At 41.8% G+C, this 27,488-nt stretch overlaps 1 protein-coding gene across 4 annotated transcripts in view; it reads left to right on the top strand.

The window, feature by feature from the left end:
- Positions 1–27,488, top strand: part of pdxdc1 (pyridoxal-dependent decarboxylase domain containing 1) — a 63,476-nt gene that overhangs the window by 19,196 nt on the left and 16,792 nt on the right. For all 4 annotated transcript variants that reach the window (XR_013844392.1, XR_013844393.1, XM_080009401.1 and 1 more), the window contains 6 exons: positions 7,790–7,868; positions 8,405–8,489; positions 9,003–9,051; positions 17,063–17,164; positions 17,600–17,725; positions 24,365–24,415. Coding sequence is in view for 2 of the 4 variants with exons in the window: in XM_080009401.1 (XP_079865527.1) it covers positions 7,790–7,868; positions 8,405–8,489; positions 9,003–9,051; positions 17,063–17,164; positions 17,600–17,725; positions 24,365–24,415 (492 nt within the window). In the remaining 2 variants the exon portion in view is untranslated. The remainder of the gene's footprint in view (positions 1–7,789; positions 7,869–8,404; positions 8,490–9,002; positions 9,052–17,062; positions 17,165–17,599; positions 17,726–24,364; positions 24,416–27,488) is intronic.

The following is a 27,488-nucleotide window of genomic DNA, read 5'->3' as shown; positions in this document are numbered from 1 at the left end:
AAGAACAGGCGTGATATGTTCAAACTTTTTTATCCCAGTGAGAACACGTGCAGCCGCATTTCAGATTAACTGTAGCTGCTGCACAGCTGATTTGGGGAGGCCGGTGAATAGGCCATTACAGTAGTCCAATCTGCTCGTTATGAATGCATGGATACATTTTTCGGTGTCTGAGTTTGACAGGAGGCCTCTTAATTTTGAAATGTTTTTTAGATGGTGGTAGGCTGATTTTGTGATTTGATTTATATGGCTCTTAAAATTTAGATCGCCGTCTCTGATTACACCCAGATTTTTGGCTTCATTCTTGCTCTCCAGGAACAGAGAACTGAGATGAGCTGCAATTTTCTGTCTTTGAGCCTTTGCACCAAAGATGAGTATTTCTGTTTTGTCTTTGTTCAGTTGTAAAAAGTTCTTTGACATCTATGCATTAATATCATTAATACAGAGTGAGGGAGTGTATGGGGAGGAGGTCATCAGGAGATAGGGATATGTACAGTTGTGAATCATCTGCATAGTTATGGTAATTTATTTTGTGTTTCTTTACAATATGTGCCAGTGGAAGCATATAGAGGTTAAACAATAATAGTCCCAGAATCAAACCTTGGGGCACTCCACATACGATATCCACTTTGTTTGACACCAAATCTCCAACGGACACGAAGAACTGCCTGTCCTGTAGGTAGGTTTTGAACCAATTTAAAACTGAGCCAGATAGGCCAACCCATTTTTGTAATCTCACTAATAAAATCTGATGGTCAACAGTGCCGAAGGCCGCACTGAGATCCAGGAGCAGAAGAACAGATATTTTTTTTGCATCAGTGTTTATGTGTAGATCGTTCAGAACTTTAATAAGGACTGTTTCTGTGCTATGGTGAGGTCGAAAGCCAGATTGATAGGTGTCTAAAAGGCTGTTTGGGGTTGGATAGTTGTTAAGCTGAAGGTAAACTGCTTTTTCAAGTATTTTGCTGAGGAACGGCAGGTTGGAAATGGGCCTATAGTTGGCAATAACTGTTGCATTGAGATTGCTCTTCTTCAGGAGTGGTTTAATGACAGCTGTTTTAAATGCTGCAGGGAATATACCTGATTGAAGAGAGCCGTTTAAAAGGGGGGGTCCAGGCAGCAGGTGGAGGACCTGAGCTGACCAACAATATCGTCCACTCTTTTTATGTCTAAGGGGACGAAATGAGTCATGGCAGCAGTCATATTACTTGGGAACTGAAGGGTAGGTTCATTTCTGGATGTTGAGGAACTAATAATTCTGTCTGATAGCTATAATTTTGTTACTGAAGAATGTAGAGAACTCCTCACATTTTTCAGTGGAGAGCATCTCTGACGGGGTTGTAGATGGTGGATTAATAAGTCGATCAACAGTGGCGAAGAGCATTTTACTATTGTTGAGGTTTTCATTAATGATTTTAGAGAAGAAAGACTGTCTGTCTGGCCTGTTTAATTTCTATATTGTATTGATTGAGTCTATCCTTGTAAATTTCATGATGAATCTGGAGATTTGTCTTTCTCCACTTTGGTTCTGCCTGGCGACACTCTCTCTTAAGCTGCCTAATAACTGCTCCATTTCTCCAGGGGGCTTTTTGTCTTTCTATGTCTTTAGTTTTAGCAGGTGCAATCTTATCAATGATATTTTGTATTTTGTATTTTAAGTTGTTCACAGGATCCTTAGCTGATGATGCCTTGAACAGTGGTAACTCATTTACAATTCTCTTAAAGGTTTCAATGGTATTATTGTTAATCAGTTTTTTAATTGTTCCGGTACCCCTCTGTTGTACAGGACGAACAGACACGTCAAAGAAAATGCAACAGTAATCTGAAAAAGCAACATCCATGACACAGGGTACAGTGATATTTAGTCCTTTTGATATGACTAAGTCCAGAGTATGCCCCTTATTGTGGGTGGGTCCAGAAACGTGCTGAGTGAGGTCAAATGCCTCTAATAGGCTAATGAAGTGTTGAGCATCTGGGTCTGTTTGATTGTCAACATGAATATTAAAATCACCTGAGATAATTACACAATCATAATCAGTGGAGACCTTGGACAGTAGCTCAGAGAATTAATCAAGAAAGCCACATTTAGATTTTGGTGGCCGATAGAGAGCGATGATTATAATCGGGGCGATAGTAACAAGTCATTACAAAAATGACTTGTTAGTTAGTGACCTTATGTTTAATAGAGACATTTTTATTGTTCTTGGTGCATGGCTTTGCGGTGTACTGAGAATTTGATTCTGAACCGATAGTAAATTGTTTAGATTCCTGTATGTTACAGGGAAGTTAGATAATTTCGGTCTATGGTTTACAAGTACAGGAATTTGTAGAGCAGAGTGACAGTCATTAATGTCAGAGTGGATTGGACTCACCAAACATCAGCAGCGAACAGAAGATTTCAGCGTAAGTTCCATGTTTAAGGCGAGGAGGCGTGATCCGTGAAAGTTTGGATGAACTCCATGTCTGAAGACGTTTGGACAGTTCAAGAAGGTGCCGAAGTTGAATTAAAGTTTTTTATGTATGTTGAGGGAGCAGCAGTATCCCTTGAGCCATGTGTGTAGCTGAAGGACACGCGTGAATTTTACGTCTCCAAAGCTGGGACACGGCAGCAGGCTGGAGACGATGAACCGACGGTCTGACTGTAGAAGACTGCCAGTAAGCTTCTTCTTTAAGTGTCTCCGATTGTTTGTTCCTGAGATCGTTGGTTCCGACGTGGATAAGAACAATGGAGGCAGACAGGTTTTGATCCAGCAGCTGTGGAATTCTGGAGTCTATATCCCGCCGAGAGCACCTGGGTAGTAGATGGTTTTAGCCGCAGGCAGGGTGATGTGCCGAACCATGGAGGAGGCGACAATGAGCATGGATGGAGGTCCGGCAGCAGAGGAGCTCCGAGGGACAGCAGCAGCCGAGCCAGGAGAGCACCTCCGGCGGCGCAGGCAGGCGGTCCAAGTCAGTAGCTCCTCTATCACAGCCGGCTGAGCATCAGATGGATCCGACTCACCCGCAGTGAGAATGGATCCGGGCCATGGGAGAGTGGAGTCTAAGTCCGGTCCGATCACAGCGGAGGACATGGAGCAGGAGATGTGCTTAGCCTGAGCACTAGCGATGGAGGTCAGACGCACAAACAGTTCATCCTTCTTCTTCACGTCCTCACGCAGGCTGTGGATGTCTTTGAAGACCGACTTCTCTAGAGTGCTGAGTCTGCCGACCAGGCACAAACAGCTCCCACAGTCCGTGGAGGTAGGCATAGATGCCGGCTGAGTGCTAGCCAAGCCAAGCCAGAGTCCAGGTTCCAAAATCCGAAAAGACAGTTCAGGCGAGGGTCAAAGCCAGGAAAGAGTAGGAATATCACAATGTAAATAATCCGAGATCCGTAATCCAAAATTGACTTATTAACTTTTAATTTAACAGACCTGCCAACCTGCATGCATTTTGTGTACCAACAAAGCAATTCTTAGTGTCAAAATACACAGGTATGAAATGCCATCTGAAACCACACAAAAAAACCAAAAAGCCCAAATATGAATATATACAGACACACACACACACACACACACACACACACACACACACACACACACACACACACCGCGTTCCAAATTATTATGCAAATTATATTTTTCTGATTTTCCTAAATAAGTTGATGCAAAAGACAGTCAGTATAATTGTCAAGTCATCAACCGTTAGAGTATAATTTGAATGTTATTGAACAAACCTCTCAATGATAACAGTATTTTTTTCAAAAATAAAAACTCAAAATGCACTGTTCCAAATTATTATGCACAACAGAGTTTCAAAACATTTTATAGGTTGTAATGAACTGAAAATGGTAATTTGTTGAATTTACAGCATTAGGAGGTCATATTTACTGAAATCAAAAGCTATTTCAATCAAAAACATCTTAACAGACTAAGTTACATGTCAACATCGGACCTCTTCTTTGAGGTCAGGGGAGGATGGGGGCCACACCATGAGTTTTTCTCCTTTTATGCCCATAGCAGCCAATGACACAGAGGTATTCTTTGCAGCATTAGATGGTGCATTGTCATGCATGAAGATGATTTTGCTTCAGAAGGCACGGTTCTTCTTTTTGAACCATGGAAGAAAGTGGTCAGTCAGAAACTCTATACTTTGCCGAGGTCATATTCACACCTTCAGGGACCCTAAAGGGGCCTACCACCTCTCCCATGATTCCGGCCCAAAACATGACTCCGCCACCACCTTGCTGACGTGGCAGCCTTGTTGGGACATGGTGGCCATCCACCAACCATCCACTACTCCATCCATCTGGACCATCCAGGGTTGCACGGCACTCGTCAGTAAACAAGACTGAAAATTAGTCTTCATGTATTTCTGGGCCCACTGCAACAGTTTCTGCTTGTGAGCATTGGTTAGGGGTGGCCGAATAGTAGGTTTATGCACAACTGCAAGCCTCTGGAGGATCCTACACCTTGAGGTTCGCGGGACTCCAGAGGCACCAGCAGCTTCAAATACCTGTTTGCTGCTTTGTAACGGCATTTTAGCAGCTGCTCTCTTAATCCGATGAATTTGTCTGGCAGAAACCTTCCTCATTATGCCTTTATCTGCACAAACCTGTCTGTGCTCTGAATCAGCCAAAAATCTCTTCATAGTATGATGATCACGCTTAAGTTTTCTTGAAATATCGAATGTTTTCATACCTTGTCCAAGGCATTGCACTATTTGATGCTTTTCAGCAGCAGAGAGATACCTTTTCTTTCCCATATTGCTTGAAACCTGTGGCCTGCTTAATAATGTGGAACACCCTTCTTAAGTAGTTTTCCTTTAATTGGGCTCACCTGGCAAACTAATTATCACAGGTGTCTGAGATTGATTTCAGTGATTCAAAGAGCCCTGAGACACAATACCATCCATGAGTTTAGTTGAAAAATAAAATGTTTGTGACACTTAAATCCAATTTGAATAATAATTTGTAACGGTGTGTGTGTGTGTGTGTGTGTGTGTGTGTGTGTGTGTGTGTGTGTGTGTGTGTGTGTGTGTGTGTGTGTGTGTGTGTGTGTGTGTGTGTGTGTGTGTGTGTGTGTGTGTGTATATATATATCTGCACTACTCACAAAAAGTTAGGGATATTTGGCTTTCGGGTGAAATTTCAGGATGAACCTAAAATGCACTATAACCTTTACAGGTGAACTTAATTTGACCTTCTCTAAACTTTTGAATGCACATGTCCAACTGTTCAATGTTTCAGTACTTTTTGCACAACTTGCTGTTCTCTAACAAGGAGCTGAACGGCAAAATTCACAACAGGTGTTTGATCCATGAATCGACCAATACATTTCCTGGTTCAATTAGAATTGGTATTTAAACAGTCCTCTTCATCATGCTGTTCACATTTTGACATCATGAGACCAAGACCACACCTAACAACTGATCAACAGTATCTTGCCATTGCGAGGCTTCAAACAGGATGTTCTCAGAGGGAAGCGGCCACTGAGCTTAGAGTGTCACAGAGTGTCATCAGCAGGTTGCAACAGAGAGACTGGAAAGCACAGAAAGGCATAGAAGTGGACGTCCTTTGGCCACATCCCACACTGATGAGCGCTTCATTGTGAACAGTGCCCTGCGGAACCGGATGATGATGCCACTCAACTACACGCACATTTAAGGGAGGTGAGAGGCACCCAAGTGTCACGTCAGACCATTCGAAACCGTTTCCATCAGCGTGGTCTGCGTGCTAGACGATCCTGCAAGGGTACCTGACCACACCACCAGGCACAGGCATCATCGTCTTTTATGGGCCAGGCAGCGTTGACGCTGGACGAGGAACCAGTGGCCTCAGTGCTGTTCTCTGATGAAAGTTGATTCACGTTGAGCAGAAATGATGGCCGCCAACGATGTTGGAGACGTCAAGGAGAGCGCTATGCATTAATCCAGTCATTGTGCCCCTGCATGAACAACACAGGCCCAATTTCATCTTAATGTTCAATGTTCCAGCTCATCGAGGTCGCATCATTAGGGAACGGCTGCTGGAGACTGGGGTACCTCAAACGGAGTGGCCTGCACTTTCTCCAGACCTGAATCCCACAGAAAACCTATGGGATCAGCTGAGTGGCCGTGTAGAGGCTCGTAACTCTGTACCCCAGAACCTCAATGACCTGAGGGCCACCCTTCAAGAAGAGTGGGGTTCCATGCCTCAGCAGACAATAAGTCGACTTGTGAACAGCATGAGACGTGGTTGTCAAGCTGTAATTGATGCTCAAGGGCACATGACAAGTTATTGAGACATTGACATTTTCTGTTGTGGTATACCCACCACTGTTGTTGGCTTTTGTTTCAATAAATTGTTTGAGATGAGGAAATCACCATTGCATGCTTCTACTTAAATGGCCTACTTTCATGATATAATATCACTGTAGCGTGAACTTTTTACATTTTCCATAAATTTCACCTGAAAGCCAAATATCCACGTTATTATCCACCGAGGTGTAACGCTGCATTGCTGAGATAAAATGGGAACTGGGAGAGTTATAATAAAGCACAAAAATTTGACCGTAATGTGGGCATATAAAATGTGAGATGCACCAATCGATCGTCTGGTGACCGGAATGGTCGGTTTTCACCTGCCGATCAGTGTCAGATATATTTTCAGATCCTGTGCCACTCAAATTTACAAACCGATACTGTGCTCATTTACTGTACTTGTAAAAATGCTCCAGTACTCAAACCCGATACCAACGTAATGTCACGTAACTGCGTAGTTAACACTCAAAAATGAGAGTAAAAGAGAGAAAAAGTCGGCTGTTTGGAGGTACATCAAGGTAAACAAAGAAGATTAGACAAATGATAATATAAATGATAAATTATAATATAAATGTATATTTGCACTTAAAGTGAAAGAAGCCTTCATTTGAAGTTTGAACTGGACAATTCCATGTTAGTTATATGTTGTGTCCTACTAAAACTCAGTGAGTTACAGGTTGAATTATACTGAAACTTGGTGATAGTCCCATAATACATTTTATTGGAACTCAGTGACAGTTGAATTTTCTATTAAGGTTCCATCATGAGTAATGAACAATAATAAATGGTTTCAAAGTCAGCAATCTCACTATTGTGGTAACTGTCCAATCACGTGAGCGTGATCAGATCCGGGATGTATTTGGTGCAATGGGTGCATCTCCAGTTGATGAACTTGTTTGGTACCTTTACAAGATGATTCATTTCAAGGGGTATATCGTAATGAGATAAATTAGTATATATGGTTAGCCATAGTAGCTTGCATAGAAGGTGATTAGGCGTTAAGAGAATGCTGCGGTGTGAATAACTTATGGAGTAATTTAGCTGCAGTAGCTCAAACGCCACGGTAACTCCCTGTTACACTATTGTGGTACTAAAAATATTTTCCCGAGTTTGGCAGGTCTGGTTTAAGCTCAAGATGTACTGATTTACACAGTTTAAATGTTTTACTGATTTACACAGATACACTGTGTAAAAACTGTACAGCTGTAGAATGCCAGTTGGTTTACGACCTAAGCAAAAAGCAAAGCCTAAAAGCAAATTGTAAATATTTATCAGGATAGAGCCATTACACCCACTGTACAATTAATGAAATAATGATGTGGGGTGTCCAAACAGTATTCATTCCTGTAATTCCAAAATTCCAGCCAAATTTCAACTCCCTAGCTGCTATTGCCCTAAGTGGAATTGCCCTTTTCTTTTAGTGATTTCTTTCCATGTTGTTATGCTTTGTTACACATCTACCCAAAGGCATATTAAAGGCATTGTGGACTTGACCCCCTGTACATTATTTCTAGGATGTGGCCCTCCTGGACAAACTGATCAAAGAGGACATAGAAGCTGGGAAACTTCCATTGCTGCTGATCGCCAATGCAGGTCACTGGCATTTTGAAAGAAATTAACAGTTTTAAACCAATTGCAAACCATGTACAAGTGGGAATAACCATAATACGTTACCATATTAATGGAAATAATAGTTCAATTGCACTTGAGAGGGGTTGTGTTTAGAACAATGGGATTATTGGCCATACTGCAATTAAGATGGAAGAGCAAACAATTAATTTACGTGCTCAGATAATGGTGGTACTCCCTTCCAGTTGAGTAATTCGGTTTATATGTGACAAATACTTGTTTGAAGTGTCGACTGAGAAATTGAAGAAGACTTAAATTGGAAGACAATTCGAAAACTGTCGCTACAAGAGCATAATTTCAGTATTATAATGTAAGCATGTCTATAAAGTTTTCATGTGCTGTTGAATTATGTTATCAAGTATTTGCTTCATGATCAAACATTTTGACATGCATGTTAGCATAACCAGTGTTTCATACCTCTCTTGAGTAGTTGAGCTGTTTTCAGGTAATACTGTCGAGCCGTATGATAACTGCCTTTTACATCCGTTGTTTTTTCCCAGGTACCTCGACTGCTGGCCACACCGACAAGCTGGCTCGTCTGAAGGAGTTATGTGAGCAGTATAATATGTGGCTTCATGTGGAGGGGTAGGTCATCTCTAATCCCTATTTGATATTGAGGCTTTGTCTCAGGATGCATCCAGTTTGACTCCTTATAAAATTTATAATAGCTCTTGTTCGTTTTTTTCTCAGTGTAAAGAAAATAAATTCAGATTATATCAATTTCTAACCTACAACAGCAATAGACTCATGCTTATAACAAAGATGACATCAAGTGTTTTGGTTGCAATCTGAATGCTTATTTAGGGAGACAAATCACAAGAGGTTAATGGGCCGATGCATCAATTCAAAAGTGAAACGCAGTGGTGGAAATATTCAGTTCTGCGTATGCTTTATCCCCTTTGGCAATGTTTTTTTAGATTTCACTTTGCTTTGACCCTGTTGCTTGTAAAGTGGCGTGCATGAGTTTTAGAGATTGTCACATTTAAAATGGTTTTCAATAATGCTTTATGAGCAGTTTCATTTGGGAGCTTGTCACAGATATCTACTCTCCAAATATCCTGAGCACATTATGCTATCCAATAGTTATGTTTGTTTCAGCGTCAACCTGGCAACATTGGCACTAGACAACGTCTCCTCCAGTGTAAAGGTGAGCAGTCACAGAAATATTATTAATTCTCCATTAGTTTTTCTTTGTGGATTTTGCTACAGCCAAACAGATTTTCCCCTGTATAAAGGCAAAAATCTTACATTTTATTGTAACTAACAGTCTCTCTTATAAGACAAAAGGTTCTACTTTGTTGATAAAAGGGCAATATGTGACCTAACACATAAGATTCAAGATATTTCCTCACTTTATCAATGTTGAAAAGATACACTTACACTTACTCAGACATACAATATAAGCTATATACATCTATTCAATGTACATCTTATCAAAGCACAGGAAAGTGTTTGTATATTTTAAAACAGTGGTGGTATAAATTAGTCAAATTCACCAGTTTATTTTGTGTAGAGAATAAAATAACTATTGTAACATTTATATTAGGGAATATAAAGGAATACAGCAAGTGGACAGTCTTGTTATGCAAGTTGGAGCAACACTTTTTGGCTTCAAATAAGCCTATGGGATATCTATGCAAACAATGTCTAAAATAATGGAAAAGGACAACTCCAACTTGCAGAACCCTGTCAGTCATTATGCTTATACATGCCATGTCATCAGAAAGCTCATACAGGGCATGATGGGCAAAAAACACATTTGTGTCATTAATCTAATTAGTAGTAGCCTGATTAGTAGTGGTTAGTTAGTTTGTTTAGAAGCTTTTTGTTATTTCACGTAAACAGACAAAAGTCCAGCTGTTTCTGAGAATAACTAATGAGAGAAGTACAGTTAGCAAATGCATGCACACATGTGCAATAAGGTTCAAAATGTATTTTTAATCTGAGCAATATTTCATTTATATAATATATTGCAACAGCTCATGTAATCACCGTATTTGTAATATCTGACTGGGGGGGGCTTGAGCATATTACAATGAACAGTCCTAGATTATTTGGTCATCTATCGTTTGACTGTCTGTTTATACATGTACGCCTTGCGGTAGAAGTACACCAGATGTGTTGGCGCAGCGTATGGGTGTGGAGCGTGGTTTTCCACCAGCTCTACCCGCTACGTGGTGAAGCGTCCCAGACACATCTATGTTGTCGGAGAGAGAAGAGTATTTAAAACGACACTGATTTTAATATTTTTTAACAAACAGTTTGATAATAGCTTTTATATCTGATATACCACAAATAATTTTATGATTTATTGTTGAAAAAATATAGAACAATCTTTCGGATTTCTGCTTATTACTTGTTTCAAAATTACATTACAACATCTTGATAATGTTTAGACTGTCTCACAATATGTCCTATAATCTCTGCATACACTTTAAGTAAAACAAAGTCTTGCAGTTATCCCGTTTAAAAGGTATAAAAAATGTATTCATAGTAGTCTGCCATAAATAACTTTTAATAGTGTAACGCTGTGTGTGTGTGTGTGTGTGTGTGTGTGTGTGTGTGTGTGTGTGTGTGTGTGTGTGTGTGTGTGTGTGTGTGTGTGTGTGTGTGTGTGTGTGTGTGTGTGTGTGTGTGTGTGTGTGTGTGTGTGTGTGTGTGTGTATGACTCTGGGAGGAAGGGGGAGACAGCTGTTCAAGTTCATTGGTGGGTTGTTATAATGTGCATAAGTTCATCTCATTGGAGGAGAGGGGTCCAGTATCGTGGATAATTGGCCCAGGTGTCTAGGGGCCAGATTCCCCGGGGGGAGTGTGGAAGGAGAGGATAGAGGGAAGTGAGGTGAGCACTGGGTGGGAGTGGAAAAGAGAGGGAGAGAGAGTGAGTGTGTGTCTGAAGAGAAGTTTGTAATAAAATGGGACACCACCATCCCAGGGGGTTAATTTTAGGACACCTCAACCCCGGGGTAGTTGAAAGCCTCGTGGCAGGCAATAAAACTAGCTTTGGCTATCCACAGAGGTTCCGTCTGCATCACCGGCATTGTGTTTGTCTGGTTACCCCACCAAGCATCACAATATAATTGAAATGTGAGCAACAACTGTAATTGTTGAAATTGGTCAGTGGGATGTGTGGTGTGTTGCCCTTCTTCTACGGACCATATGTATGTTTGTTCTTTGTATTTCAAATGGGTCTGGATAAATTAGCAATACGACAGCAGCTCTAGGTCTCAACATACTCATATGAAACACAAATTTAAATTGATTGCACTCTTTACAAAAACATTTCTATGTAGATTTATCATGTGTTTCTATGGAAAATGCTTGCATAGTTGAAAGAAAAAAAAAACAACTATCGTGCAAAAATAGAGAGCCGCGCAGCTGAGGTGGCCAGTGGAGCTGCAACGGTGGATTAGCATGGATTTAATAGGAAGTGTGCAGTAACGCCGTACGCTGTGCTAATGCTTCTGGTGTACTTCTTACCCTTGATTGCATTGCTTGTGACGTTTTCATTCTGCACGTGACCTAAAAGGTCAAGAGATTTGTGCAACATCCATTTGAAGTGGAAACCAGAAATACAAATCTAGGAAGTCTATCGAGGAACTTTTAAGGTGGACTGCTGAGGTGTCCACCTGAAAAAACGGCATTGTACAGTGGGGCAAAAAAGTATTTAGTCAGCCACCAATTGTGCAAGTTCTCCCACTTAAAAAGATGAGAGAGGCCTGTTATTTTCATCATAGGTATACCTCAACTATGAGAGACAAAATGAGAAAAACAAATCCAGAAAATCACATTGTCTGATTTTTAAAGAATTTATTTGCAAATTATGGTGGAAAACAAGTATTTGGTCAATAACAAAAGTTCATCTCAATACTTTGTTATATACCCTTTGTTTGCAATGACAGAGGTCAAATGTTTTCTGTAAGTCTTCACAAGGTTTTCACACACTGTTGCTGGTATTTTGGCCCATTCCTCCATGCAGATCTCCTCTAGAGCAGTGATGTTTTGGGGCTGTCGCTGGGCAACACAGACTTTCAACTCCCTCCAAAGGTTTTCTATGGGGTTGAGATCTGGAGACTGGCTAGGCCACTCCAGGACCTTGAAATGCTTCTTACGAAGCCACTCCTTCGTTGCCCGGGCGGTGTGTTTGGGATCATTGTCATGCTGAAAGACCCAGCCACGTTTCATCTTCAATGCCCTTGCTGATGGAAGGAGGTTTTCACTCAAAATCTCACGATACATGGCCCCATTCATTCTTTCCTTTACACGGATCAGTCGTCCTGGTCCCTTTGCAGAAAAACAGCCCCAAAGCATGATGTTTCCACCCCCATGCTTCACAGTAGGTATGGTGTTCTTTGGCTGCAACTCAGCTTTCTTTCTCCTCCAAACACGACAAGTTGAGTTTTTACCAAAAAGTTCTATTTTGGTTTCATCTGACCATACGACATTCTCCCAATCCTCTTCTGGATCATCCAAATGCTCTCTAGCAAACTTCAGACGGGCCTGGACATGTACTGGCTTAAGCAGGGGGACACGTCTGGCACTGCAGGATTTGAGTCCCTGGCGGCGTAGTGTGTTACTGATGGTAGCCTTTGTTACTTTGGTCCCAGCTCTCTGCAGATCATATACTAGGTCCCCCCGTGTGGTTCTGGGATGTTTGCTCACCGTTCTTGTGATCATTTTGACCCCACGGGGTGAGATCTTGTGTGGAGCCCCAGATCGAGGGAGATTATCAGTGGTCTTGTATGTCTTCCATTTTCTAATAATTGCTCCCACAGTTGATTTCTTCCCAACAAGCTGCTTACCTATTGCAGATTCAGTCTTCCCAGCCTGGTGCAGGTCTACAATGGTGTCCTTTGACAGCTCTTTGGTCTTGGCCATAGTGGAGTTTGGAGTGTGACTGTTTGAGGTTGTGGACAGGTGTCTTTTATACTGATAACGAGTTCAAACAGGTGCCATTAATACAGGTAACGAGTGGAGGACAGAGGAGCCTCTTAAAGAAAAAGTTACAGGTCTGTGAAAGCCAGAAATCTTGCTTGTTTGTAGGTGACCAAATACTTATTTTACCGAGGAATTTACCAATTAATTCATTAAAAATCCTACAATGTGATTTCCTGGATTCTTTCCCCCCATTCTGTCTCACATAGTCAAAGTGTACCTATGATGAAAATGACAGGCCTCTCATCTTTTTAAGTGGGAGAACTTGGAACAATTGGTGGCTGACTAAATACTTTTTTGCCCCACTGTAGCTGAGCTTCAGCCAGCTGGCTACATACATGCTCACCACTTGTCACTGCCCCTTGTGGTCGCCTGCGCGAATGCTCAGTGTGATTACGCACATTTTAGCATTTATTTTGTTTTACATCGCTATGTCCATCAAAAACTCATCAGCAGTGATCTCCTATGACGGTGATGCACTAGTGGATTAAAAAAATTCCCTGGAAGGGCAACTTTGGGACTTTATATCCGGGATCCAGAGTGGCCAACACGATCAACAAGGACAATAACTTCAATGCAGTTGCTGTTCCACTGGTGCGCCAATGGGGGAAGCACCACGGTACACGAGGCGTCATGTGGACCAGAATGAGGACACAACCTTCTCGTCAACCTCTGCCCAGCATCCTCTTTGCCAATGTCCAGTCCCTGGAAAACAAGATGGATGACCTTCGAGCGAAGATTACATTCCAAAGGGATATGAGGAACTGCTGCGTCCTCTGCCAGAAGACATGGCTGAACCCGCTGGTACCGGACCATGCCATACATTCAGCGGAGGCCTTCTCAGTGTTCTGGGCTGATAGGTGGGAGGAGTCGGGGAAATCCAAGGGTGGAGGCGGCCACCAGGGGAGATAGAACTCTGGACCACTGCTACACACCGTACAAAAAGGGATACAAGACCGTATCGCTCCCTGGTTTCTGGAAATCGGACCATGCGGCCATCTCGTTACTTTTTGTTTCCAAGCCTAACATCGTATGTGGAAAGGTAGTGACGAGGGACTTTAAGCGGTGGTCCGACCAATCGGAGGCCGCGCTTCAGGACGCTTTTACTAACGTAGACTGGGACATTTTCAAATCAAGTTCCAGTAATGTCAGCGAGTTAACAGAAGTAGCCATGAGCTTCATAGCTACGTTAGCGGACAGCATCATACCCACAGTGAAAGTTCGGATATTTCCGAACCACAAACCGTGGGTTGATGAATCCATCTGCGGCGCTCTGAATGCTCGCATGGCGGCTTACAACGAAGGTCTTGTATCTGGCAACATGGACAAGTACAAACCCCAATTGCAATGTTTGGACATTGTGTAAAACGTAAATAAAAACAGAATACAATGATTTGAAAATCCTTTTCACCCTATATTCAATTGAATACACTACAAAGACAAAATATTTAATGTTCAAACTGATAAACCTTTTTTTTTTTTTTTTTCACTAATTTTGAATTTGATGCCTGCAACACATTCCAAAAAAGCTGGGACAGGGGCAACAAAAGACTGGGAAAGTTGAGGAATGCTCAAAAAACACCTGTTTGGAACATTCCACAAGTGAACAGGTTAATTGGAAACAGAGTGTCATGATTGGGTATAAAAGGAGCATCCCCGAAAGGCTCAGTCGTTCACAAGCAAGAATGGGGCGAGGTTCACCATTTTGTGAACAACTGTGTGAGCAAATAGTCCAACAGTTTAAGAACAATGTTTCACAACATACAATTGCAAGGAATTTAGGGATTTCATCATCTACAGTCCATAATATAATCAAAAGATTCAGAGAATCTGGAGAAATCTCTGCACGTAAGCGGCAAGGCGGAAATCCAACATTGAATGCCTGTGACCTTCGATCCCTCAGTTGGCACTGCATTAAAAAACATCATTCTGTAAAGGATATTACCACGTGGGCTCAGGAACACTTCGGAAAACCATTGTCAGTAAACAGTTCGTCGCTACATCTACAAGTGCAAGTTAAAACTCTACGATGCAAAGTGAAAGCCATATATTAACAACAGCCAGAAACGCCGTCGGTTTCTCTGGGCCTGAGCTCATCTGAAATGGACTGACGCAAAGTGGAAAAGTGTGCTGTGGTCTGACGAGTCCACATTTCAAATTGTTTTTGGAAATCATCGACGTTGTGTCCTCCAGGCCAAAGAGGAAAAGGACCATCCAGATTGTTATCACCGTAAAGTTCAAAAGCCAGCATCTGTGATGGTGTGGTGGTGTGTTAGTGCCCGTGGCATGGGTAACTTGCACATCTGTGAGGGCACTATTAATGCTGAAAGGTACATACAGGTTTTGGAGCAACATATGCTGCCATCCAAGCAACATCTTTTTCAGGGATGTCCCGGCTTATTTCAGCAAGACAATGCCAAGCCACATTCTGCATGTGTTACAACAGCGTGGCTTCGTAGTAAGAGTGCAGGTATTAGACTGGCCTGCCTGCAGTCCAGACCTGTCTCCCATTGAAAATGTGTGGCGCATTATGAAGCGCAAAATATGACAACGGAGACCCCAGACCGTTGAGCAACTAATGTTGTACATCAAGCAAGAATGGGAAAGAATTCCACCTACAAAGCTTTAACAATTAGTGTCCTCAGTTCCCAACCGCTTATTGAGTTTTGTTAAAAGGAAAGGTGATGTAACACAGTGGTAAACATGCCCCTGTCCCAGCTTTTTTGGAGTGTGTTGCAGGCATCAAATTCAAAATGAGTGAAAATTTGCAAAAAAACAAAGTTTATCAGTTTGAACATTTACTATCTTGTCTTTGTAGTGTATTCAATTGAACTCACCCTCTGAGTCGCCTGTGTGAGCCGATCAGCCAGGCCGAGCACATCAGGTACCTACACCAGTAGCAGGGGGCCGATCCCCGCAACCTCTCCCCCCCACAGCTCCCCAAGGGGACTGAGTGCCTGCTACAAGGGCTGCTGTAACCTGGGTGTACATTATACCTGTGTTTGTAACATAGACTGTTATTGAAACGTAAATTTTTCCAGTGAAATATATTATTTTCTGCCACTGGATCGAGTTTTACGACAGTGGTGCAAAAGTGCAATTGCACCCAGAAAATGTAGGGGCGCTAAAATACCAAAAGTTACATAGTGCTGCTTTAATAGTCAAGTCAAGTCAGACTTGATTTATAAAGCGCATTTTATACCAGGGTTACACAATGCGCTTTACAACCGTTTTAACCTGGGTCAACCCACTAAAAATAAGCGATTGCGCCTTTCCCATTGCCAGGAGAATTTTTTTTCTGGTGCATCACGTTCGACGTCATGAACACATCGGAAAAGGGCCGTGTCATGGTTCCAAGTGTGATTGGGAATAAAACAGTAGAGGAGACAGCAACTTAAACAGACAACGACATTAAACTTGGAAAAAAAAAAGTATTTTGGTCCGAGATCTTTCATGATCGACCCAACACTACAGTTGGAGCACAATTGAGCACCCGGTCCTTCGGCAGCAGGGAGCGGGGATCAGCTTGGGGCAATGCTGGAGTGACTCGGAGCCCAGCGGGGAGCGTGGGGGTTCTCCACTGTATTCCCCACAGTGCGATCCCCACACTCACAACATTTCACAGTCCCCCCAACATTTCACAGTCCCCCATGCGGGGGAAAAAAGTCAATTACTTCTGATTTTGATTTTGGGCTCTGAATGGGATATGAAATGATCAAATGATACACAGATATTCATGTCTATTTATGCACCACTGTCCGGAATTTCAACGCGCATCGTATCGCGCCGGTAAACTGGCCAAAATTAGCGCGTCAATCCGGGTGTCATGTTCACAACAGAGCCAATCGGAGGTGGAGCTGATTAAAACCCGTGTCAATTGCAGGGTCATTTGATCTGGGACTGAGACCCGGGTTTTTCCTTTCCCGCTGATGACCAATGCCGAATGTTAGCAGGTGTTACCGGGTTTTTGGTGCAGTGGGAAAGGAATGTAAGTCACCTCATTCTGGTTAATCGTTCATGTGAGCATACTGGTTGATTCTTGCTGCAGTGTTCTTTGGAAAATAATTTAGCTTTGTCAATTTAACTAGGCATGTAAATTACGGAGTCATCCCAATTTGGTGCATTGAAACAGTGGTAGATTTTGTAGCTGTATATATATTTTTTTGTTGGTTTGTTTTTTCACCTGTGACTTATGTGAAGGGTATCTGTGTTCCAATTTCTTCCAGGCAGCTACTAAGTGCGACAGTATGACACTGACTTTGGGCCAGTGGCTGGGACTGCCCGCTATACCTGCTGTCACCCTCTACAGAAATGAAGACCCGGCACTGGTAGGATCATTGCATCGATACCTGTTTACCTAGTCATAACCTGTCGTCCTATGCTTCCTTCTACATTATATTTGTGTGGCCAATCTATTTTGCTTGGCCCTGGGAAAGGCTGAGAGCTACAAATATGAATAATGAATCACTACCTCATTCTAACGTGTAGATGTTCCGGCTTTTTGATATCACAAGAGTAACTGTCATAATGTTTGTCATATTTTATGGATTATTTTAATTCATATGATGCAATATGTCCCTGCTTCCAACATGCCAGAATATGAGTGCTCTGCCTGCTCTATAATAATAATAATACTGCCGATGCTGTTGTCTCTTGGTCAGGATAAACTACGACTGCCATATTGTGTCTCTCTCACTCCCTTGCCCATTGCTTTTGGCTCCCCTTATGTTTTCTTGCTGTTGACGCTCACATTTCGTCCTCAGTCATTGACATCGGGCCTCACCTCCAGTCAGCCATCTGAGAAGCTTCGCCCCTTGCCCCTCTGGCTGTCCTTGCAGTACCTCGGCAATGACGGAATTGTCCAAAAGATTTGGCACGCCACAGATCTGGTGAGCGAAACCTATGTTGACGGAACTTTAACTTTAAGGTTTATCTTGTCTTTATTACAAGATAATATATTATATTTCAAGATGCAGTTCATGTAATATGGACTAAAGTAACTGGACCAACTTATTACAATTATAAACCATCTATAAACCATGACCAGAACGAATTTGTGCATGAATGAATTTCCGACAAAAAACATTTTTTACAGACATTTCTACAAAAGACTTAATTGCACATTGAAAAGGTAAACACACCTTTTCCAAGACATAAGAAAATGTTTGATAAATCAAAATTTTTTATGAATTTAAAAAAGTTTTATGAATGCATTTTTGAAGACAATATGTACACATTTTAATATATGTCCTATTAATTTATATTTGTATATATACAGTATGTTGATAAATGAGGCCCAATAGTAAATAAATGGGTCAGGCTATCATATAGGCTACAGTGTTTCCCCTAGAATGTTTCTCAGGCCTGGTGGTATGCACCAGTATGCTCGGGGTGACATATTGGCATGATCGGCTTTGGTCAGATGGCGCAACAGGTGGTCTGCAATTTATACTTGCGTTCAAATTTTTGTTCGCTCATTATATTCAAGACTTTAATGGTTCCCTTTAGTATACTATTATGAAAAACTAACTTTTTCAGTGCTTGTGCACAAATGTAAGTATTTGGAAAATAATTCTGCTGTGTGTTTCTTTCTAGAAGAGAATAAAAAAGGTTGATTATAGACTGTGGCACACGACTATGCTTTTCCCGAAACAAAACCGATAAAAAATACCGCTGCAGGCAGCAATACACAGGGTCCAGCTTATTCTTTTTAGGTACTTGTTACAGTTACAGTTATTATGGAAGAACTTGCAAATACTTAACACTTTCTGTCTTTTCATTCTTCAAGTCTGCTACGTTTAGCTGTAGGAAACAAGTATACAAGACGTTCTTTAAAAAAAAAACCTTTATTTTTTTACTATAAATCAGACTTTGTCATTGTTATAACTTACCTTGTTGTGTGTAAGTACATGTGCAATCTCAGTGACGGAAGGTGCTGGGTCTCGTGTGTGTGTGTCAATTATGACGTATTTACATAGATTTATGATAGTAGTCAAACTTACGTAATTTTAGTGGTGACTTTTCCTTGGATTACATTTTCTTTTCTTTCTTTCTTTCTTTCTTAAATTTTTCAACCTGTGCTGTCAGCATGCTGGGCATACAACACAGAGTATTTGTATGCCATTGTATCCAAGACAGAGGTCGTCTGCAAGTGGAGTTCAACTTCTCAACCTGCAGTACAACTTTTTATTCATTCTCATTCTCTTAATCATTGAGAACTGCTGCAAAAACTCTGTCCTCTGGATGACCTATAAGATGACAAGAGCACAGTTTTTGGTAATACAGAACCCCCACCAATCCCCCTCTTTGGAGAACTATGTGTCATGTTTGGGTCTATAAACAACTGATCACTACCCCAAGAGGGGGAGATTCACCACAGGTGAGACAATTAAACACAGAACCAAACAACATTTACACGGAAATATAAACATTGGACGACAACATGTCTTGAAAAACAGAGTTAATCAGGTCCAGGAATATTGGAACAACAATTGGGAACGTGGCCTCTTCCTGTCATAGTGATGGCAGTAAATGAGGGCGGAAAGGAGAGGAATGCAACCAGGAGGGTGCCGGGGTGCATTTGAAGTGTGTGTGTGTGTGTGTGTGTGTGTGTGTGTGTGTGTGTGTGTGTGTGTGTGTGTGTGTGTGTGTGTGTGTGTGTGTGTGTGTGTGTGTGTGTGTGTGTGTGTGTGTGTGTGTGTGTGTGTGTGTGTGTGAGCGAGTGTCTAGTGTATAAGGTCTGTATTATGTCATGGCGCCTCCAAGCAGCGGACAGGGCCCCGAAGCCCCCCCCCCCCCGAGCTCCGCAGCTGCGTAGACACCCCACGGCTGCAGGAACGCCCCGAGCACCCCACCTTGCAACCACAGAATACCCCCAGGCCCCCAGAGAAGCCGTAGGCCCACGGAGCAACCCCCACGTGTGGCCCCGAGGAGCATAACCAATCCCAGGGAGCACGAGGAGACCCCGCACTCCAGGGGCACACACATACAACCCACCCCCAAGTGCATGCACAAGATGCAGTCGCAGGCACAGAACCCGGGCCGCGGCACCAGGCATAGACCACAGGCCGTCTGATGACGTCTGATATCGGTCAAATTTGGTCGGTTTTTCATAAATATTCTCTCCGTATGTGGATTGATTTGGATGAAACTTCAACCACGAAATGATTGACATATCGGTTCAAATGAGAAGTAAACCGCGTTCGCAGCTTCTGCTGTTCTTCTGTTTCAAATATAATTTCAAATGTTTAAAAAAGTTTTAGATTTCAAAATTCAGAGAATTTTCCCGGAAGAATATCAAGAGGGGATTCAGCCTGTAATTATGTGTTTTAAAGGTAGATGTATTTATTTTATGACGTTTACATGAAACATAAAATCCACCCGTCTGAGAGTCCTGGTGCAGTGTCCCCACAAGCTTGAAGCACGGCCACAAAAGTCGGAACAAACTTTGAATTAGGCCTTGTGGATCTAATATGAGTGAAGATTCAGCAACTGGATTGCTTATTTCTATTCAAATTTGTATAAAAACAGATACTTCATACAATGGCTCAAAGAACAGTGGGCGTGGGGAGCAGCAGCATTTTAATTTAAAGTGACACACTGAAACGGAGCATCGGGAACAGGAGGGATATAGAGGCATGTGAGAATGGATAGAATGTATAATCTGAGTGGTATTTTCAGCAACAAACTTCAAATACATATTTTGGGGACCTCAGAGACCTACTGTATATTAACTTGTGGAAAAGGAGCATAATAGGTCCCCTTTAAAACCAAGTGATCACAAGGAGAGTATGACTTAATAAGCTGCATGTATTGCATAAAAATAAGCTGTGGAACCAATGACTTTTAAACATAAGCACATCATGAACAAAGTATTGCTGCACTTTATTTTCCTTGGCCTCGGGAAAAATTTCACCATGGCATCAGGATATGGAAATTTTGCCACAGGAGGCCCATTTAGGAGAGGGGGGGGGGGAGCGGAGGCTCTCATCCTCTCTGCTCAGAGCTGTTGATTAACCACTGGTGATCAGATCTCACTTCCCAGCTCTACAGGCCCATGCAGAGACGATAAAAGGGACAGGTGCTCAAAAAAAAAAGAAAAGGTCCAGCTCTGGTTGTAGGCATTTTGCCACTCTGGGCAAACGGAGCAGCACAGCGGAGTGCAGTTCACGGGTGCCCGCGATGCTGTGCATCGGGACGCCCATGATCTGTGCTCCGCTGTGCGCACATTGCTGGCGTGCCGAGGACAGGTTCCTCATGAATATGCAGTGCATGTCTCCCCATTGCGTTCCATTGCTATGGGACTTAATTTAGTAGAAACTGATCTTTTTGTGTAATTCCTTTACTTGTAAATAATAAATCCTGCACTTCTGTAACGGGGAGACCGCATTTGCCACATTACATAACGTTCTATGCGCCCCCCCGATTAAATTATCAATCGGCAATTGCTGCCCCCCAGCGATTGCCAATTGGAATTTTGCACAATCGCCCAAGCCTGCCGAATACCCCTCCTCATGGTAGTGCAACATGGCGGCCTCCGTGGAAGAGACGGTGCCCGTGAAAAACACAAAAGGCCCTCTCGTGTCGTTTACGCACATTTCAGTATTTTTTGTATTTTTAGAGCTTATTGTGCGTAATCACCGGTGTCATGACATTACACTGCATATATGTATGACCGTATGTACTGTATATGTATCTGACAAAATTTGTCACATAAGTACGGTCATACTTTACATGCTATTCAGCGTCTCAGTAAGTGAACTGTTCTTCCCATTGTAATCTAACAGGAATATTTAACTCCACAGTTTAACATTTTTCTACTATTTATAAATCAAACTTGTTAGATAGATTAAAAAAAACCCACAAAGGAACACAAATCTGGAAAAATCTAATTTTCCTTCTAGAAAGGTTTTTTCAACTTATTTGGCTGCTCCTGGTGATCTTAGAAATGCGCAATAATGAGGGTTTTTCTGGGGTGGCTCACAAATAACCTCTTGAATCTTGATCTCTAGAGCCAGTGTTTGGTTTGTGGAAGAAACATGGTGGTGCAACATGGCGGCTTCCGTGAAGCAAACCCGCTCCCTATGATGATAAAAACGGCTCATTCTAAGATAACGCCAACAGAATGATTCTTATTTTCATGGGATAATGTACTAATTAAAACATACTTATGAATTATTATATTACATTTCTGCCAAACCTGTTCCGTAAATTCTACACACTTCACCTTTACAGTGACTGATTAGGGATACCGTGGTCACGTGACGTCACCATGGTATTGAGCTCATTACCGCCATCACCTCAATTAAAAATTAAGATACCTATGAAATAAATCCTGAAATAAATTAACAAGGCTATAAATAAATGTAAATATATAAACAAGTAAATATTCGCCCAATGGACTGGGCGGAGGCAGTGGAGCGCCCAAGGGTGGATCTTTCATTCCAATTCATGGGATCTTTCATCACTTTCATTGGGATGTGGGGTTTCGTGCGACCCTTGAATCCTATGCAAAGTTGTAATTTTCAAGCACGCAAAGTGAGAAAGCAAAATGCCTACAGCACACACCGCGTTGGTGCTGCAGGTGCAGCGCCCTGCCAGGCCTGTACAATTGTAGGGGAATCACTGGGCTATCAGTCAGGTCTCATGTGGATTGAAGGTTTATTGTGGATAGAAAGATTATTTTAAAAGACTAAGGAAGAAATTAAGCAATTTGATTTGGCAACCCAAAGGGGTCTTACGACTCAGCTGTGGGTCAGGACACCTCCTCTGATTTGTCTCCAACTGGAAAAAATATACACTACTCACAAAAAGTTAGGGATATTCGACTTTTGGGTGAAATTTCAGGATGAACCTAAAATGCACTATAACCTTTACAGGTGAACTTAATTTGACCTTCTCTGAACTTTTGAATGCACATGTCCAACTGTTCAATGTTTCAGTACTTTTTGCACAACTTGCTGTTCTCAAACAAGGAGCTGAACGGCAAAATTCACAACAGGTGTTTGATCCATGAATCGACCAATACATTTCCTGGTTCAATTAGAATTGGTATTTAAACAGTCCTCTTCATCATGCTGTTCACATTTTGACATCATGAGACCAAGACCACACCTAACAACTGATCAACAGTACCTCGCCATTGCGAGGCTTCAAACAGGATGTTCTCAGAGGGAAGTGGCAACTGAGCGTCATCAGCAGGTTGCAACAGAGATACAGAGACTGGAAGAGTCACAGAAAGGCATAGAAGTTGACGTCCTTTGGCCACATCCCACACTGATGACTGCTTCATTGTGAACAGTGCCCTGCGGAACCGGATGATGATGCCACTCAACTACACGCACATTTAAGGGAGGTGAGAGGCACCCAAGTGTCACGTCAGACCATTCGAAACCGTTTACATCAGCGTGGTCTGCGTGCTAGACAACCTGCAAGGGTACGTGACCACACCACCAGGCACAGGCATCATCGTCTTGCATGGGCCAGGGAGCATTTACGCTGGACGAGGGACCAGTGGCCTCAGTGCTGTTCTCTGATGAAAGTCGATTCACGTTGAGTAGAAATGATGGCCGCCAACGATGTTGGAGACGTCAAGGAGGGCGCTATGCATCAGCCACTGTTGTCACCAGACGAGCCTTTGGTGGTGGTGGTGTTACAGTGTGGGCAGGTGTGTCTAGTCAACACAGAACTGCCCTACACTTTGTGAATGGCACAGTGACAAGCCCATACTACCTGAATAACATAATTAATCCAGTCATTGTGCCCCTGCATGAACAACACAGGCCAAATTTCATCTTTGTGGACGACAATGCTCCAGCTCATCGAGGTTGCATCATTAGGGAACGGCTGCTGGAGACTGGGGCACCTCAAATGGAGTGGCCTGCACTTTCTCCAGACCTGAATCCCACAGAAAACCTATGGGATCAGCTGAGTGGTCGTGTAGAGGCTCGTAACTCTGTACCCCAGAACCTCATTGACCTGAGGCCGCCCTTCAAGAAGAGTGGGGGGCCATGCCTCAGCAGACAATAAGTCGACTTGTGAACAGCATGAGACGTCGTTGTCAAGCTGTAATTGATGCTCAAGGGCACATGACAAGTTATTGAGACATTGACATTTTTTGTTGTGGTATACCCACCACTGTTGTTGGCTTTTGTTTCAATAAATTGTTTGAGATGAGGAAATCACTATTGCATGCTTCTACTTAAATGCCCTACTTTTATGATATAATATCACTGTAGCGTGAACTTTTTACATTTTCCATAAATTTTACCCAAAAGCCAAATATCCCTAACTTTTTGTGAGTAGTGTATATATTTCTCAATATGGAAGCTTTTAACACTAACATTTTTTTCATCATATGAAATATAGAACTATCACTATCAACTCTGTGGGCAGCAAGCATTTTGACTTTTGCAACAGTGGCTTTTCTTTTATGTAGTCATCAACTAAAGGTAAGAAAAACCCTTTAGGTTGTTGCTGGAGTGAATTAACTGTTTGATTTTTTTTTTCCCCTCCTAACTCTATTTCAGAGCAAACAGCTGATGGAGAGGCTGAAAACACTGGGCTCCATCAAGACATTGGTATGTGAACTATGGTAACCTAAGTTGTTGTGACTAATACATCAAATCGGTTTTTCAATTTGCGAGCCCCGCTCTGCGTTGTAAATATCGATACTCAGTGATTGAACAAGTCTGCAGAGAATATTTATTTTCTTTTCTTCTTTTTGAATTGACATGCAATGACCGCATATGTGTACACATTTTAATTGGTGTTTTAATTGTTGTGGAGTTGAATCAATTAGGTGTTCAATTTACTTTACCAAGTTTGTTTCACGGCCAACGCAAATAAAATTTCTATCCTCATACAATAAGTCTCTGGTGCATATATGTACGACCGTATGTGTATGCATGTGACAAATAATCTCTTGAACTTGAACTTGAACTTGGTAGTCTCACTGAACTGAATTACTTGCATATATATGATCAAAGACGTAGAACATTCCTCAATGTTTCCACAAGGGTTAGGGTTACCTATTTTTCATCCCAGCCCATATTGGTTCCCAAACTTGTTGAACACGTAACGATTGAGAAACTTACCACTCAGCTTCTCACTGTGCTCAAATAGAGTCCAAAGCGACAAACATATTAGTCTCAAAAAAAAAAACGTACTATGTGTATCTTATATTTAAAAGGGAAGATTTGTGGACTGTATCAAAATAAAACACAAGTCTGAAGATTTCTGTTCTAGTTTCTCGATAAAGACTCACTAAATAAGCAAAAAATTGTGATTGTGTACTTTTCAAAAGTGATTGAATATAAAGACTTACAATCTGTGTTTGTAGGAGGATCTTGACACAGAGATCTCTCCTCGAGGCTTTGACCATGGTAAAAGTCCATCCTATAGTCACTCCATAATGTCGTTTGTTTTATTTTAGGTCGTTGCCGCTTTCTGTCTTGCAAACTAATGCCCGAAACCTTCAGGTTTAATTCTAGACTTGTTTACGGGCATCCACCTAGGCTAACCACTGCGCAAATCGATAGGGACGTAATCTTCAAATCACCTGAGATTACAAGACTTCCTCCTGTTTTATGGGGGTGGTAATAAGTAGCATTTGCACAGTGGCTACGCTAGGATCCAAATGCAGTGAAAAATCAGTGTGGTGTGTTGGCGATACAGTGGTACTCAAACATCCCAGATTGGATGCATGGATAGGATATGCGGTCTCTGCATATGAATTGTTTGTATTGGATAAGCATACCTCTAATATTTTGAGCTTCTTTGACCTTCAAAATTTTTTTGTAAGAATCGAAAAGTGAAATCGAAATTTTGTGGAACAATGGATTGTTTGCATTGATATAACCTTGTACCATCGCTGACTTTACCCGAGATTTCTGTGTTTGCTGTGGTAAGAACTTTGAAGATTGTTTTTTTTTTCCTGCACTTCATTGGCTTGTCGTCTATTCATGTCGTCTTTACGTAAATGCGTACATGAGCCCTTCGGAGAGTATTTTTCAAGGTGGGCTGTTTGTAAATGTTTATACTAGCTAGATAATTTTTCTTTCTATGAATATGGTTTTAAGTCTTTGCTAGTGGAAGCAAAAAAAAAAATCTCTGTACACCACACAGCAACCACAGAACCTACTGATAATTGTAGTCTTCCGTAGAACCCATTTTTATAATGGTATGGAATTTAAAATGTAATTTATTTTCAGGTTCTTTGGTATCACGGTCTTGCATATGTTTTTGCATTTGGGTCTGTAGTTAAATTGTGTGTGGGTTGCCTTGGTTCCAGGGTATGGTATTGCACTTACGGATCCCGCCCATCTCTGGGGCGTGACTGTGAGATGTTCTGAGCTCCCTTGTACCCTCATTTGTAGGTGGGACCTGTCCTCTGCCTTTCACCTCCACTCTGTCCTCCACTTCTTCGTCTACCTCCTCTCTTTGCACTCTTTCATTTGCCTCCACCCACAATATGCTAGGAGCCACAATATTTGAGACCTGCCCCCCTAGAGGTTAAACCAGGTGCATCAGATTTGTTAGTGGTTAGATAAATCGGCTCTAAAATAGCATTTTATTAATCCCTGTGGGGGAATGGAGGAGCTTACAGCACAAAGCAGTCTTCCATCAATTACCAACTAGACCCAACCCCAATTGGTTTTTGAAATCTGATGAGATCACAAAATATAACATGAAACGGGAACTCAAACGCAACTACTTAACCTTATGTTCAAGTTGATATTGGATTTTGGCATCAGAGCACTTTTAGAAGCATATGGTGTGGAGTGCCTGTACCCTAACTTGGAATTAATGCTGCTCTGTGCGCACTGAGTCACAAATTCCAGACAGTACGCAGTAACGACGACTGCACGTATAACATCTAGGGGTGGAACGGATCACAAAAATCACGGTTTGGTTCTTATCACGGTTGAGTCACGATCGGATCATTTTTCGGATCAGCAAAAAATAAAACAAAACAATAAAACAAAAAATATAACACTGAAAGTAAGGTACTTTTGTGCATGGTCTTAAATGAAAACAACATTAACGATGTCCAATGTTTAAATAAAATCTTAAAATATATAAAATATTCAATACTCAATTGTTAAATTGAAGTGCAATATGAGGTACACATGATACCTTCTTCCTTTAAATATTTCCACTTTCCGTCAAACACGTAGCGAATGAAGAAATATAATTAGATCCACTCTCCTAACTGAATTTAATTCTGATAACAAACTACTATCATGTTTAATATCTCACATGTATAACAAACTAAATTTCATGAAAATTGGTTCAGAATTAAGCAAGTCAAAGTCGATTTTGTAGAGAAGTCTGCATCTCTCAATACACATCGTATTTGTTTACTAGCAGCTCTTGACCGCTCCAAAATGGCGTACGAGCAGACGCACAGCAGCGACATACAGTACAGCAGCTCATTCACCACATAAACCATAATTATTTGTAAAGAAATCATTGTGCTTCAGAGTAAAACACAGCACACATCTGTCTTATCTCTTCTTTTCACTGCAACTCTGCATCGAGTTTTATGGAATTATTACTTTAAAAAGTAACAACGACAGTAAAACTATATTTCACTATGACGGTTAAATTTTGCAATTGATCACATGTTTGCCGAACCGCGGGGGTGACCCG

Source organism: Zeus faber, assembly GCF_960531495.2.
Source record: "Zeus faber genome assembly, chromosome: 11".
Lineage (NCBI taxonomy): Eukaryota > Metazoa > Chordata > Actinopteri > Zeiformes > Zeidae > Zeus > Zeus faber.
Note: the sequence above shows the minus strand (reverse complement) of the source record. Positions and strands in the feature narration are given on the sequence as shown.